We start from the raw sequence: 17,067 nt of genomic DNA on the forward strand, positions 1-17,067 counted from the left end.
GCTGCCTGGCTCTGGATGCATTTGAGCTGGAATTTCTGTAACCTTTGGCCAAGATAGCTGCCAATTTCTAGTCTACTGGCTGTGGCTAGTATTCATGGGTTCACATGACAGAAAGTATGACAGTATGAAAGGAGTTGCCTCTATTTTTCTTTGAAGACGTCTCACCAGTGAATCATGAACTGAGTTTCAGTGACTGGTAATATCCTGATGACTTTCAGAGAGAAAATGCTTTTAATGGTTAGTTCAGATCTCGAGAGACTCTGATAACCAGGCCCTCACTTTCTACTCGTCATATTTAAATTCCAAACTGAGTCTTACATCCTAAGACTTCTAAAATGAAAAGCAAACAAAACCCTGTTGCCAATGAGTTGATTCCAATTCATGATGACATGTGTTACAGGGTAGAGTTGCTCCATTGGATTTTCTTGGCTACAATCTTTACAGAAACAAATTGCTGAGTTGTTCTTTGGCAATGTCACTGGGTTGATTTGTATCATCAAACTTTAGGTTGGTAATCAAGAGCAAATAATTGGTACCACCCAGGAATCTCATATCTAGAATAAGGGATATTGAATATCAGCCCTGAGGCATTCTTACATGACTTTTAAAAATCCTAAACAGCAAAATATGTTTAGTGCCCATATTCTCTAAAGTTCTCCCTTTCAATATTTCTTGTGGTCAGTTGTCTTTGATTATTATCTCAAGTCTTTGTATAATATTAGAGTTCTTCCTCATCAAAGTTGTGTTGCTATAAAAGTCAAAATAAATGAACCTAATCAATTAAAACTCTCAGCTGTTGGTTGTTGTTAAGTGCCGTTGAGTCATTTCTGACTCAGAGAAGCTGTATAAGGTTTCCAAGAAGTGACTGGTGGTTTGGACTGCTGACCTTGTGGCTTAACAGTGCAGTGCTTATCCTACAGCACCACACCAGGACTCTCAGTTAGTCAGATTAAATTCTAAGATCAAGAAAACATCTTCTCTGTCCTTAACTAATATTGTTATTTGTAGTTAGGAGCCAACCAGTCGGTACTGACACATAGTGACCTTATGCACAACAGAGTATAACCATGCCCAGTCCAGCACCAGCCTCACAATCGTTGCTATGTTTGAGCCCATTGTTGCTGCCACTGTGTCAATCCAGCTCATTGGAGGTCATTGTCTTTTTCTCTGACCCTCCACTTTACCAACATGACATCCTTCTCTAGGAACTACTCCCTCCTGATAATATGCCCTAAGTATAAGAGATGAAGTCTAGCCATCCTGGTTGTACTTCTTCTAACACAGATTGGTTAATTATAGTAAAGTACAATTAACACATTGCTGAAAGAAACTAAAGACCTAAATAAATGGAAAGATATCACATGCTTATGAATTGGAAGATACAATTTTAAGATGTCAGTAATACTCAAAGTAACATACAAATTCCATTCACTCTGTATCAAAATTTCCATAGTTTTTTTGAAAAGACATGAGAAAGCTGATCTTCAAATTTAAATGGAGTGACAAGGGGCCCTGAAAAGTCAAAACAATCTTGAAAAAGAAGAACAAAGTAGAACTCACTTTTCCCCATTTTAAAACATACTATAAAGGAGTCCTGGTGTGGTGCTGTGGGTTAATGCGTCAGACCGCAAAGCCGTTTGAACTGCAAGGTTGGCAGTTCAAGCTCACCAGCTGCTCCTTGGAAACCCTATACAGGGTCGTTATGGGTCGATGGCACTTCACAACAACAACAACAACATAAAGCTACAGTAATGAAACTAATGCAGAACAGGTGTGAGGATAGACATATTAACCAATGGATGGATTGAGAATTCATACAGTTGACTTTTTACAAGGATGCCAAGTCCATTCCACGGGTTAAAAAAAAATAGTCTTTTTAATAAGTGGTCCTGGGACAACTAGATCTCCACATGCAAAAGAATGAAATTGGGCCAATGCTTCACACCACTTATAAACAGCAGCTAAATCTGTATCAAAATTCACTCAAAAACTAAAACCACAAAACTCTTAGAAGAACACATAGGCGTAAAATCTCAAAACTTTGTTTTTAGATGTGACAAAAATGTGATGCATTTTTAGCAACAAAACAAGATAAACTGGATTTCATGAAAGAGAAAAAAGTTTCTACATTGAAGGAATTTATTACGAAAATAGACAACCGACATGAACTGTTTGTTGTTACGTGCCTTCAAGTCAGTTCCCACTCATAGCAAGTGGAAGCTTTTAAATCTTAGCTGGAGTAGAAAGCCTCACTCATCTTTCTCCCACGGAGCAGCTGGTTTCAAATCATGGACCTGATAGGTGAAAATTTTAGGGAACTGGCACTGTAGGATAAGCACTGCACAGCAAGGTCAGTGATTCAAACTCACTAACCACTCCTCAAAAACCCTATACAGGATCGCTATAAGTCAGAGTCAACTCCATGGCACTTAACCCCAACAACAACAATAACATACATCTGATACTGCTTCGCATCTGACAGCTTGTTTTGTGGAAGTTATGCCATCAGTATTTTAAATATTAGCAGGTTTACCCATGGTCGACAGGTTTCAGTGGAGCGATCTTAGCTAAGACAGACTAAGAAGAAGAGGTTAATCACTTCTGAAGGGTTAATCACTGAAAGGTTTGTAAATAGCACAGTACTGTCTGACTTCTGCCAGAAGATGAATCCCTCAAATGGGAAGGCATTCAGAATCTGACTAGGGAAGAGCTGCCTCCTCAAAGTGGTTGTTGTTGTTATGTGCCATTGAGTTGGTTCTAACTCATAGTGACCCTGTGTAGTATTTCCAAGGAGTGGCTGGTAGGTTTGAACCGCTGACCTTGCAGTTCAAACCTAACTTGTGGTTGAGTCCTTATCCTACAGTGCCACACCAGGACTCCTTTCACATTAACAAAACCAAGTAAATGCAAACAGGGAGTTTAAAAGTTACACATACTCAATTTATGTGCGGTTGTTACCAGTTGCCATAGAATTAATTCTGATTCAAGCGACCCCATATGTGCAGAGTACAATTGCTCCATGAGTTTTCAACAAGGAAGCAGATCGCTAGGCACCTTTGGGTGGGTTTGCATCTCCTACTTTTTGGTTAGTATTTGAGTGCTTATCCATTTGTGCTGCAACAGAAAATTTCAAAGGGAAGACCAAGAAGACAAAGTAAAGTATTATCATGAAACAGTAAAAGGCCTGGAGATAGAAAGCCCAAAGGGAAGGTTAAGTTCAGCATTTCTCGAGCTAAAAGAACATTAAGCCTTGAGTTGCAATATTGAAGGATTCTATGGAGTCTTGGTGTGGTACTATAAGGTAAGCACCGGACTAGATTTCTGATGTGAATAGGTCTTGAAAACATGTTGATAAAATGTTGTTTTGGTTGTTAGGTGTTGCCGAGTAGGTTCCAACTCACAGCGACCCTATGCATAACAGAATCAAAATAAGTCAGACAAAAAAGAACAAATATTGTATTATCCCAAAATATGAAATATCTAGATTGAGCAAATGTATAGAGACAAAAGTTTATTAGTGGTTACCAGGGTCTGAGAAAGGAAAGAATAGAAATTATTGTTAAAGGAATATTTTTTTGAAAATGCATAGTGGCGACAGTAGCCCAACATGGTGAATATAATTAAAGCCAGTGAACGTTGTAGTTAGTGCTGGGGAGTTATTTCCGAATCACAGCGATCCTGTATAGAGTTTTCAAGGAGTGTCTGGTGGGTTTGAGCTGCCAACCTTGTGGTTAGCAGTTTAGTGCTTATTGACAGCTTCACACCAATGAATATTACACTTCAAAAATGGTTAAATTAAAAACATTTTGTTTTATCTGTGTATATTTTACCACAAAAATTTTAAAACATTTGTAATTGCTATTTTCATGTAATGCAAAGTCAGCATTTCACAACAACAACAATATGATGTAATAGTCTGTGAGATTTTAAGGTACAGCATCACCTAAGTAGCACATTACATAATCTCCTGAATCATCAAATGTGGCATAATTTGACTTTGTGGTATATTACATTTTTGGTGGTGGTGGCGGCTGTGTGTTTTTGAGTCATTTCTGACTCATAGTGATCCTATATACAGGGGTTTCAAGGCTATAAATCTTTAGAGGAGCAGAAAGTATCATTTAATCTGAGATGTTGTGATTAGCAGCCTAACACACAATCGACTAGGCCACCAAAGCTCCTCATTTTAAATATGTTTAAGGTAAGAAAAATGTATTTGAGAAATATTTCTGTAAAAGTAACTCATTTATAGCAAACCCCTCAGTTAATCAGATCATTTTATCAATTAGCAAACTCAATGTCATATGTGCCCCTGTTAAACTTTTATTACTAAGATTCTGAGGAGTCTCAGATCAAAGACTGTTAGCTCAATGACCTTAAGGATGAGCACTCTATGAAGTTTGGAAAAAGATTAGGTTCACACAATCCCAGCATTTTTATACGACTTGGACGGTGCAATGAACCCTAAGTGCATTTTGTAAACACACACTTTCATATACATTGGTGGTGGGGGTAGAAAGGAAGGCACATAGGGATGAGAACAGGGTCCTACTTCTGCAATGCATGCTGTGAATATGTTAATTTCTTGAATCTTTTAATGAAATCAGCATTTCTTTTTAACCCCAATTTTCCCAACCCTAGCCAGTTGTTTGCCTAAGTCACCTTGATTGCCTTGGGCCTTCAAATAAGATAAACTATTACTTCCTTCACATCACCCTTGCCCCTCATCCTCAGCACATATACTCAAGCTGTGCACTAGGGGTAACATCATATCACTTAGTCTCGTTTATTTCAATCGCATATTTCAGTAGGAAGTGGGATTGCATAATGTAAGAGTAGGGTGGAGTCTGATGCTGACATTCTTTCAACAAATCAACTGTAAAATATATTCCAGCTGGATTATTTAACCTCTAAATTATGGTTCTTCTCCTTTGCTATAATCTGTCTATTCCCAGAAATTGTTTTGATTAGTAGGATACCAGGGCTTCTAATTGGCTCATTCTGGTTCAACCCTTGCTGAAAATTTGCATTTCAAAAATTCTGTTATTGTGAACAAGAATTACCAAGGAATCTTGTTAAACTGTATTTTTTGATTCAGTATATTTGGGGTGGAAATGGAAGTTCTCATCAGGGATCATACGAGAGTGAATCTATTCGAAGCCCTGTAGGATAGATAGTGACCAAGTGGTAGCATAGTGAGTGATGGATTTTATGATCAAGTTAAAATCTGGCAACTTTTTGGCTATGTGAATTTAAATCCTAAACTTGCAACAGAATGGGTATGCAGTCTAGAAGAAGCTACTGACCTACTCCCTAAGTCATCTTTTCTTCCTCTGTTCACTGGGGGAAGTGAGACATTATTTTAATCAAAAGATGAGACCTTGGAATTAGAAAAAAGTTATATTTTCTGCTAAAAGAAACTCAGTTCAAACCATGATTCTTCCAATTAACTGTTGGCAAGTGATCTAAGGTGCACCAGACCCAAGCCATGGTATTTTCAATTTCCTTGTGGTGTGGCACTTTAGGATAAGCAAAGGACTGGAGTTCTTATGGGGTGCTGTAAGATCAGCACTGGACAGCAAGCTGCAAGGGTTGGTGGTTCAAACCTAAGACATTCCTCAGAACCCCCACACAAGCCTGCTATGAGTTGGAACTGATTCGATAACACTTAACAACATGATGCGGTGCTAGCATTGCTAACCTTGTGGTTGGCAATGGACTGCTAACCACAAGGTTGGTAGTTCAAACTCACCAGCCACTCCTCAAAACCCCTATACAGGGTCGCTAAGAGTCAGAATACAATCAACGGCACTTAACAACAACATACGTGAAAACTAAATCATGAATAAGGAAGACAGCAGAAGAATTGATACATTTGAATTATGGGGTTGGTGAAGAATATTGAATGTATCCTGGACTGCCAGAAGAATAAACAAATCAGTCTTGGAAGAAGCACATCAAGTATGTTCTTTGGATGTGAGCATGGTGAGACTTTGTCTCACGTACTTTGGACATATTATCAGGAAGAACCAGCCTCTACCAAGACATCATACTTGGTGAGTGATACAGGGAAGACCCCCAGTAATATGGAGTGACACATCGGCTGCAACAATGGTCTCAAACATGGCAATGACTGTTAAGATAGTAGTGCCAGAGCAGGTATAAGGTCAGTATAGTTAGAGCAGACACGAAAGCTAGTAACAAGGAACAAGTGACTTTTTGGGGAGGAACACAACCTTCCTGCTTCCCCATTTGTTAAACAGGGATAATAATTACATATCACATAGTTTTGTAAGGACTAAACAAGATGGCATAGGTTTCTAGCCTATTAAGGGGTAAATGAAAGCTAACTTTGCTACAGAACAGCTTCCAACAGAGTGCTAAGTATGGATAAGAGGGCACCGTTATTTTCTATTGATATGTTCCATTACTGGTTACTTTCTCTTTTATAAAACTTGAGCATTTACACAGCATCAGCTGTCTTTTTCTACAAAGTACTTTAATGTGATTCTCTGAGATACTGGTGTTAAAAAAAAAAAAAAAAAAGTCAATTTTGTCACCATTTTTTTTGGAGATCTAGCACCTAAAGCTAAGACTTAAAAGATATTATACCATGGAACCAGATGTGAGTCTAGAATAATTCCCCAAACCCCAAGTCACTACAAGAAGTTTTCAAAAACAGATTCAAACTGACTGGTCATTACCCAACATGGACAAATGTGATGGTGTAAACTGTCCCACAGACTGCCAGACAAACCACCTTCCTATGGACCTAAACAAACTATCAAAATGGGACTTGAGTTTCCCTTCCATTCCAGTTTATGCTCCTACATTCTCGGCTTCATAAGTAAAGTGATTTCTCTTGAGGTGCTTATTTGTACTTAAACAAAACTTACACTTGGAAGGCTTGCTGCAATATTATATGGTGATGTCATTATTTATATATTCTCAGCTGAGCCTATAGAATCCAAAAGCTTTAAAAATCTGTATCTACAGTGATAGATTTAGACAGCATTCTCCCACATCATTTACACACACACATACACAAACACATATCTCAAATACTGAAGTCCAGACCACTTTTGATGTAACTGTATTCTCTCTATTTTGACATTCTTGGAGCAGCCCTAGTGAAGTTTCGGATTAAAATCCCAAGGCTTGCAGTTCAGACAGTGAACAAAATCCAAATTCTGAAGGTGATCTCATATCTGAAAATGATGCCTTTAAAGGTCAAGCTGACTTGAAATATGGAAAAGACTGAATATAGCATTTAGATAAAGGAGCATTCTTTACTTATATCTTAATTAATGAAATGAAGGGTATCTTCATATTTACTATCAACAGTGCTAGTTAAACCAACAGTTTTTCATTTCTCCTTTTAAATTTAGCAATATGACTATCAGGAAAAATAAATATGCAGTAAATGATGGTAATAAAGTATGATCCCAGTGTGTTGACTTAGAATAAAGGAAACCCAGAATAATATATTGCCCATTTTAGGTACTTAATAAATATTTGTGGAATTTTAATATAAGATGAATGAACAGCTCCTAAAATGTATTCTCTAGCTGTCTACTCTAGGCCAGCAGTCATAACAAGGGGAGTGTTTTGTGGGGGAGTTTTCTTTGGCTCCCCCATAATACCATCAGCCTACTATGAAAAATACTCCAAATAGAATGCCATGTAAGTAAAATACTGTACTTGCTGTGAACACTTAGTTTTAAGACCCAGGCTGCTGCTTTTAACAGACTACTGTCCAGAATTTCCTTTATCTTGACAGTCCAGACATACTACTAGTTTTATTATCTCTGTGTTTGTACCGTCACAATAGTCAGTATTCTAAAACTTGGTGTCATAGTTTGGACATAAGAATATGGAGGTGAAGAGCCCCCTCCCCCCCAAAAAAAAACCAACAACACATAAAACAATTCATTCTACAAAAGGACTCATTTGCACCAAAGTTCTGGATGATTTGATTATGGTCAAACCACACAATTATTCTGGGCCCCAATTTCTCCACCTGTAAAATAAGGGTCTTGAAGGGTCTGATCTCTCTGGTCTTTAAGAGCCTTGGGTTCTGGTTTCATTAAATATCCACATCTGGATTGTTTAACACCACCTGCCACTGATCCCATATATTTGCATTTCTTTTTAATACCTTTGGTCATTTCTTCTAGGAAGTTGAAAAACACTACCAACAATTTTTAAGAGCAGTTCAAAATGGAAACTGGAGCCTGGTTGCTTCTGAGTGCCCTGAGGATCCTTGGTCACGAATCTAAAAGCTATCTGGAGGAGTTGGATGATTGTAAAGCACTAACCACCTCATCTTATGTCAAGCTTTGCCTCGTTTTCTTCCTTCCTTTACTCTTGGCCATAGAAGAAACAAAAGAAAATGTTTTTGAAGGAAAGTTCTTGGCTCTGTATTTATGTTCACAAGAAGGGAAAGGGTGAGCAAAACAAAGACACAAAGGATTTGGAAGCATCTACCTGAGGACTCCCACTTGTGTTTAGAAATGCTGGTTCTTTACTAGCTGCAGCGGTCCCTTAGCTGGCCCCTAAGGAGCCCTGGAGGGAGCATGAACCCAGTGAGCAGCATCCTGCTAGCTCCCATAAGTAGATCTAATTATGACTGCTTACTTCAAAAAGGATTTAACCCAAAGCAGATTTAGCAGGGTCACTTCCAAAGGGCAGCAGGAATCCAGGCAAGACCTTTGAGAAAATCCTAGAGGCATCCTAGCCCCAGGAACCTACCAGTCAGTCACCGGTGGATGCCTTAGATCACAGTGCAATTCAGAGATACCAACTAAGTTATCAGGATTTTACTGGCAGGGCTTAATTTAGCAAAACAATTAACATCTGTCAGTGTATGCCAACAATGGTTAGTCAGGGTATTGAGCTCAGGGGGGGAAAATCCAAAAGAAAAATAATTAAGTGGCACTAAAATATTACCTGTTCAGTCAAAAATATCACGCTAAAACCTTAAAAATTGGTTGAAAATGATTATACATTCCTGAGTGTTTTTGTGTACATCCCTGACCCTTAAAAAAAAACCCAAATAAACAAAGGGAATAGAAGCAGATACTGTTGAATGATGATGCATGGAGGAGATTGTAATCATTGCAATGAAACGACGAATGTAACACTGATGTCCCCCCATGTAAACTATCTCTCAATTCACAATAAAAACTTGAATAAATAAACAAATTGGTTGATATTTAAGTGTGTAAAAGGTCTCTTGTTGTTAAGTGCCATTGAGTTGGTTCCGACTCATAGCAAGCCTGTATTGGGTTTCCAATGAGAGGCTGGTGAGCTTGAACCACTGACAGCTAGTGAATTCTTATCTAAACATCAAAGTTTGGTGACAAAGCCCAGTGGTGCTGATCAAAGTATAAAACACATTTAAAGATGATTTAAGGAAGCGCACTGGATTGCAAATCGAACCACAAGGTCCTCTGTTCAAGTCAGCCAATCATTCTGCTGGAGAAAGATACGGCTTTCTGCTCCCAAAGATTTAAAGTCTGGGAAATCCTATACAGGGTCACTATGAGTTGGAACCGACAGAATGGTATTTAACAATAACAAAATAAAATAATTTTTTTAAAAAAATAGAGTTTTTAAGTCTTTACATAGCACTTTGCTCAGGAAATGTTTTTGTTTTGTTGTTTTATTTTAACCAAATTAAACCATTCCATGAAGAGGGCAGGGAATTAGAAGTCCTCATCTAGAGTTGATCAACATGAAATTAGTAAATAAATATATCTGTGATAGATTCCTGGTATAATGGATATAAAAGTACTTTGAAACAATGAAGCTTTCTATCATAGCTTTAAACTATTACTCTCAGAAAATATGAAAATTAGGAAAACAAACAAACAAAAAAGAAACAGCCTAGATAATGATTCTCTTCATCTGCATATGTGTAGTAAGACTAGCAACTCTATAAAACGAGGAAGAAGAAAGGTGGACCACTTCTGAAAGATTAGCCCTGAAAATCTTATAAATAGCAGCAGAACATTGTCAGATATAGTGCTGAAAGATAAGCACTATAGGTTGAAGACATTCAAAATATGACTGGAGAAAAGCTACCACCTCAAAGTTTTTGTTGTTAAGTGCCATTGAGTAGATTCTGTATAGGATTTCTGAGGCTTTAAATCTTCACCAGAGCAGAAAGCCTCATCTTTGTCCCTCAGAGAGGCTGGCTGGCTTGAACCACAGACCTTGTAGTTCACAGTCCAGTGCTTATCATATGGAGTCACTGCACTCCCCTCCTCAAAGCAGAGTTGGCATTAATAACATGTTGTTGTTTAGTGCCATCAAGTTGGTTCCAACTCATAGTCAGTTCCAACTCATAGCGACCCAGTATAGAGTTCCCAAGGAGCAGCTGGTGAGCTTTAATTGCCAATCTTGTAGTTCAAACTGATTTTGCAGTCCAGTGCGTCAACCAGCACCACACCAGGATGTAGTGAAACATTTGGGACTTCCATTAGCTGCTATGGCACACTCAAAATGAGAAGAAACAGCTGCTAACATCCATTAATAAACAAAACATGGAATGTATGAGATATGAATCTAGGAAAATTAGAAATTGTCAAAAATGAAATGGAACACATAAAGATCAACATCCTAGGCATTAGTGAGCTGATATGGACTGGTATTGACCATTTTTAATTGAACGATCACATAGTTTACTGTGCTGGAAACAACAAAGTCAAGAGGAATAGAATCAGAAAGATCATTTCAAGATCTATCTTGAAGTACAATGCTGTCTTTGATAACAAAGAAGACCAGATAATAACACAACTATTCAAACCAACCACTAAAGACAGTGATGATTAAATGAAGAATTCTACCTGCTTCTCTTCTTCAGGCTGAAATTGATCAAACATGAAGTCAAGATGCATTGATAATTACTGGTGATTGGAATGTAAAAGTTGGAGATAAAGAGGAAGGATCCACGGTTGGAATATATGGGCTTGGTGATAGAACAGAAATGGTGCTGGAGATCATATGACAGAATTTTGCAAGACCAGTGCCTTATTCATTATAAATGCCTTTTTCTAACAATATAACAACTCCTGGACCTCACAAGATGGAATACACAGGAATAAAACTGACTACTTCTGTGGGAAGAGACAATGCTCAATATCATCAGCCAAAACCAGACTGGGGCAGACTGTGGAACAGACCATGAATTGCTTATATACAAGTTCAGGATGAAGCTGAAGAAAACGAAAACAAGTCCATGAGAGTCAAAATATGACCTTGAACAAATTCCACCTGAATCTATGGACAATCTCAAGAACAGATTTGAAGCATTAGAAACTAATGACAGAAGATCAGAAGAGTTTTAGGATGACATCAAGAACATTATACATGAATAAAGCAAAAGATCATTAAAAAGATAGGAAAGAAAGAAGGATGTCAGAAGAGATTGAAACTTGTTCTTAAATATAGAGAAACTAAAGTGACTAGAAGAAATTATGAAGTAAAAAGAGATGAACAGGAAATTTCATAGGGCAGTTCAAAAAGAAAAAATCAAATATTATAATGAAATATGCAAAGACCTGGAGTTGGAAAACCAAAAGAAAAGAATATGCTCAACATTTTACAAACTGAAAAAAATTTAAGAAAAAAATCAAGCCTCAGGTTGAAATATTGAAGGATTCTATGAGAAACTGAATCCTGGAGTGGTTCTGTAAGATAAGCACTGGACTGTAATATCAGTTTGAATTGCAAAGTTGATGGCTCAGGTCACTTCTCAGAAAACTTATAAAGGGTTGATATGAGTTGGAACCAACTTGACAGCGCTTAACAACGACAACAACATGAGTAAGCTATCAAATGATGCTGGGAACATCAAAAGAAGATGGAAGGAATACACAGAGTCACTGTACCAAAAATAATTTGTTGATGTTCAGTTATTTCAAGAGGTACTATATGATCAGGAACCAATGGCTTTGAAGGAAGAAGTCCATTATGGTGTTGGTAAAGGATAGAGAAAGTACTGTGGACTGTCAGAAGAACAAACAAATCTGTGCTGGGAGAAATACAAGGAGAATGCTCTTTAGAAGAGAGGATGGCTAGACTTTGTCTCTCATATTTTGGACATATTACCAGGAGGGACCAGTCCCTTGAGGAGGACATTATGCTTGGAAAAGTGGGGAGTCAATGAAAAAGAATACCCCTAACAAGATGGATTGACACAGTGACAGCAACAATGGGCTCAAACATAGAAACAATTGTGAAGATGGTGTAGGACTGGGCAGTGTTTTGTTCTGTTCTGTATAGGGTTGCTGCAAATTGAAACTGACTTGACAGCATCAGCTCTGGTAGCGTAGGGGTTACAAGTCGGGCTGTGAACCTCAAGGTCAGCAGTTCGAAACTATCAGCAGTTCCACGGGAGAAAGATGAGGCATTCTGCTCCCGTAAAGATTCTCGGAAACCCTGTGCAATGTCACTAAGAATTGGAACTAACTCCACGGTACTTAACAACAACAGCAGCAAACAAATATTTAATAAATTGCTACTTTTTTACCTGACCACATTCAAAAACAGGACACCTTACCAGATGGTTGCTGTGGATATGTCATTAGAACCTTGTTTGCAGTATAGTTAGCTTGACATTTGAAAACTCACAGAGATTGAGGCGTTAAGAGTTTATTCACACTGTTGATTATCTAAAAATGTCAAATCAGCCATCTAATTCTTTAAACATGAAGTTGGTAAACCTTAGCTTTTAGGAGACGGTGACAAGCTTAAAGAAACCATAAATTGGAAAGTGGCTACATAACTCTCCAGACAAGGTATAATGTTGCTTCATTTCCCCCATTTCTCCTTCATGCTTTTATTTACTCTTATTGTGATAGCATTTTCTGGTAAGTAAACTAATCTGGGATCTCTTTTTTTTGTAACTGAATAGCTAATAAAGCAAGGATAGGTAAAGCTATTCCCTAGTGGATCTCAGTTTGCATGCCCTTAACACAGACGCTGACTTGCTTGATAACTCAAAGCATTAGAATTCAACGTCAATGGTTTCAAAAACTGTAGAATTCACAGACATGACTGTTCAGCCAAGAGAAGGGGAAACAAATAAAAAAAATAATAAAGAAAATGTTAAAAAGATTGGGTAGCACAGAAGAGTTAATTACATGGCTTTTCCATTTGAGGTCTTTGCTTCAAATGTAGCAGCCCTGGTCTGAGAAAACTACCTACAAGAATAGCTATCAAGACTCCGTACACTAAAGTTCAATGCTGCTTTTTGCACTGAGGTTATGCATCCCTTAGAAGGTTAAGCAGATAGTTCTAGTCATTAAGGAATTTATATACAGCCAGACATTGAAATCCTTTCCCCTGCTTATAAGAATGAATGGAATTCACTTAAAATGCTTATGATTACTCCTGAGTGAGTGTATTTCAACCCCCCAAAGAAAAGTAAATTATTTCAAATTGACCAGTTAACCAGGTGCCATGAAGTTGATTCAACTCATAGAACTTACTGTGTTTCTTAGGGTTTTCAATGGTTGAGGATGGAGAAGTCAATGGGTAGGTGTTTATATCACAAGATACTTTTAAAGGATGTGAACTGCCAACATTTCAGTTAGCAAAAGACCACTTAACTGTTTGTGCCACCCAAGGACTCATTTCTATTGCTGTTAAGTGCCATTGAGTCACTTCTGACTCATAGCGACCCTGTATAGGGATTTTGAGGAGCGGTTTGTGGGTTTGAACTTCCAACCTTGCAGTAAGCAGTACAGTGTTTATCCTATATCTCCACACCAGGACTCTTTAAAAGGCAATTAATAGAGAGGCTTTTCAAATGTAGGCAACTTCATCCATCAAGTTCCAAGATAAATCTCTAGCTTTATGATTGTCTTTCAACCTCCTTGTATGAGCGTGGTACCCAACTAGTAGATACTCCCAAGCATATTCATATAATGTTGTTGTTTGTTGCTGTTAAATGCCATCAAGTAGGTTCTGACTCATAGCAACCTTGTATAGGGAATCTGAGGAGCAACTGGTGAGTCTGAACCGCCAACCTCGTGGCTCAAAGCTACCTTGCAGTCCAGCTTTTATCCTACAGTATCACGCTAGGAGTTGGCTTCACTCTCTACGGTCACAAATCATTCAGAAATCAACATTAGATCTTGGGCCCTTGTCAATATGACCTTAGTGTCATGGACATGAGGAACAGAGAATAAAGGACTGCAGGCATCCAGACGTGCTGGCACGTGTGTGGACCTTACCTCTCCCGCTCCTGCTCCAGCAGATTGGTGAAATCATCGCTCTTATTCATGTAGTCCGTGTGTTTATACTTCTCGTTCTCTAACTCGTACACGGTGCGCCTGTGACACTTTTCAGCCAGCAGCAGCTGCTCTAACATGCGCCGATAGGTTTCTTTCTGTTTTTCCTCAAGTCTGTCCAGCTAGTAAGCAAACACAAAAAGCTTCATTTTTAATTTCATTTGCATATCCATAGTTCCCTACATTACTCACTATCCTTTTCAAATTCTAGTTCCTGATTTCTTAACCTCAGCATTACAGCCCTGGTGTGGCGCTGTAGGATAAGCACCAGGTGCTCCTAGGAATCACTATACAGGGTTGCTATGAGTTGGAAATGACTCAACAACACTTAATAGCAACAACAACTCTCTGTGGTAAGTAGCTGTCTTGTGCATTGTAGAATATTGAGCCTGGTATTAGCTGTCATTTTCTTATTCCATCATTTTCTCTATGCTACTTGGTTTTACATAATCATGCTACAATGACTTCTAAGCTTTTTTCTGTGAATAAATACATGATTCCTTAACTTTTAAAAGAATAAACTGCTCTATTGTTTAATGAGATAGCAACCTTTCTGATATCAGAAAAATTAAGATTCAGCACACACATATATAAAACTTCTCACCTGGGAAGTACTTACCATCATAACCAGCTTTGTTTTTATTCTTTTTAAGACCTGCAGTTATGTACATTTCAAGGAAAAGTATTTCAAAGGACTCAATAGTTATCTTTCTGTTTCAAGAGATGCTAAACACAGTGAGAGTACATTTCTTTAAAACATCTTAAAAACATTATTACAGGGGCTTTTGTGTCTATCTCTCTGGCCAGGCTAAACAACTGTTAAGACCTGATGTCTGGATTACCTTTTTAGCCTCTAGTGCCTAGCACAGAGAAAGTTGGTGTTTAGTAAATGTCAAATTGGACAGAAGTTTACAATATTGATTTAAAAGCAGTTACCATCCAGTTGATTTTAACTTATGGTAAGCTCCGATATTTCAGATTAGAAGTGTAGTCCAAATCTGTGCTCTTTCAGATTCAAACCACCAAGACTTTCTTCCAAGGTGCCTTTGGGTAGATTCAAACCGCCAACCTTTAGGTTAGTAGCCCAGTGAATAAACTGTCTGTACTACTGAGGGACATCAAACAAACATGTTGATAGTTCTCTAAACTACTCAATATCCTATTCTCCTCTTCAAACTTCAGTACTGGACTTCTTAACCTCAGAATTATTGACATTTTGCATTAGGTAATTCAGTTAGCTGTCCTGTACATTGTAGGGTATTTAGTAGTATCCCTGGCCTCTACCCACTAGATGCTAGTGGCACTCCCCCAGCTGTGGTACTCAAAACTGTCCCTGTTGTTGTGGTTGTTGTTGTTAGGTGCCATTGAGTCAGTGCTGACTCATAGCGACCCTATGCACAGCTGAATGAAACATTGCCCGATCCTGGGCCAACCTCACTACTGTTGCCACACTTGAGTCCATCAATGCTGCCACTTGGCCAATCCATCTCGTTAGGGGTCTTCCTCTTTTTCTCTGACCCTCCACCTTACCAAACATGATATCCTTCTCCAGCGCCTGGTCCCTATGGTCCCTAGACACTGCCAAATGTTTTGAGGGAAAACACTGCCTCCTAGTTGAGAGCTAGTACGCTAGTTGAAAGAGACATATTTAAAACTCATCCTTTACCACACAACCAGTTTCTTGAAATACAGTGGGATAGCTCCACAGGACGTCAACATCTTAGTTGCTCCATTTGTATTTCTGATGCTTGCCTTCAGTTATGGTTCCCACTATACTGCATATCTTCATTCTGAATGAGTCATTTCTGGGGTCTAAAATAAAAGTGAGACTGCCCTGCTTCCTTAGTGTCTTCTGCCCAGATCTCCATTCTCTTTGCCTAATAGCAGGTGACCAAATAGATACTGTTGGAGACGTCCATGTGATGACAACTGAGATCACCATGGATTTAGCAGATTGTACCTTTATGACTCCTGATATGTTTCTGTAGTCTTAAAGGGATAGTGAATACAAGATGTTTTCTCATTGGATTAACAGTACTCCTCATATTATAAAATTTTATTGCATATTTCTTCAGATGTGATTTTTACCATATTTCGTAGGATTTACCAAACATTGCTGATATGTTGTTATCATCATCAACAAAAATGCAGAAGGAACAACTTTTCACTCTTTTTGATCCTTCTTGAGACCTGGTGTGGCACTGTGGATTAATGCGCCAGACTGCAAAGTCGTTTGAACTACAAGGTTGGAGGTTCAAGCTCACCAGCTGCTCCTTGGAAACCCTATACAGAGTCGCTATAGGTAGGAGTCAACTCAACGGCACTTAACAGTATTTGGAGAAAAAACAAAAATCAGAGGGAATGGAAGCAAATGCTGTTGAATGATGATGCACAGAAGGGATTGTAATCACTGCAATAAAGTGAAATACAATATGATGAATGTAAAGCTGATGCTCTCCCATGTAAACTATCACTCAATTCACACAAAAAAAGCTTTTAAAAACCCCCACAAAAAACAACTATTTGGAAGAGCAGCTTCTAGCTATTTCTTCATACCTTACCCTACTTCTCCCCAAGGAAGTATCTGATGGTAATAGTTGCGATAAGGAACTAGCCATATACAGCTCAGCCTTTTCATTTCTCTTATTTTATTCTGTCTGCCATAGGATGGTACATTGTGCACTGAATACTCTCCTACAGATGTGTTACTCCAAAGTCCAAACCTGGAGGGAAATTAATAGAAAAGCCTTTGGTGTTCATTTATCCA

The 17,067-nt window shown here is 38.3% G+C and overlaps 1 protein-coding gene across 1 annotated transcript in view; it reads right to left on the reverse strand.

The window, feature by feature from the left end:
* The window catches only part of FILIP1 (filamin A interacting protein 1), a 332,875-nt gene that overhangs the window by 36,193 nt on the left and 279,615 nt on the right, over positions 1–17,067 (reverse strand). Inside the window, exon 4 of the mRNA XM_006835763.1 lies at positions 14,244–14,422. Coding sequence (XP_006835826.1) covers positions 14,244–14,422 — 179 coding nt within the window. The remainder of the gene's footprint in view (positions 1–14,243; positions 14,423–17,067) is intronic.

The sequence above is a fragment of the Chrysochloris asiatica genome, unplaced genomic scaffold, assembly GCF_000296735.1.
Source record: "Chrysochloris asiatica unplaced genomic scaffold, ChrAsi1.0 scaffold00019, whole genome shotgun sequence".
In the NCBI taxonomy this organism is placed as follows: Eukaryota; Metazoa; Chordata; class Mammalia; order Afrosoricida; family Chrysochloridae; genus Chrysochloris; species Chrysochloris asiatica.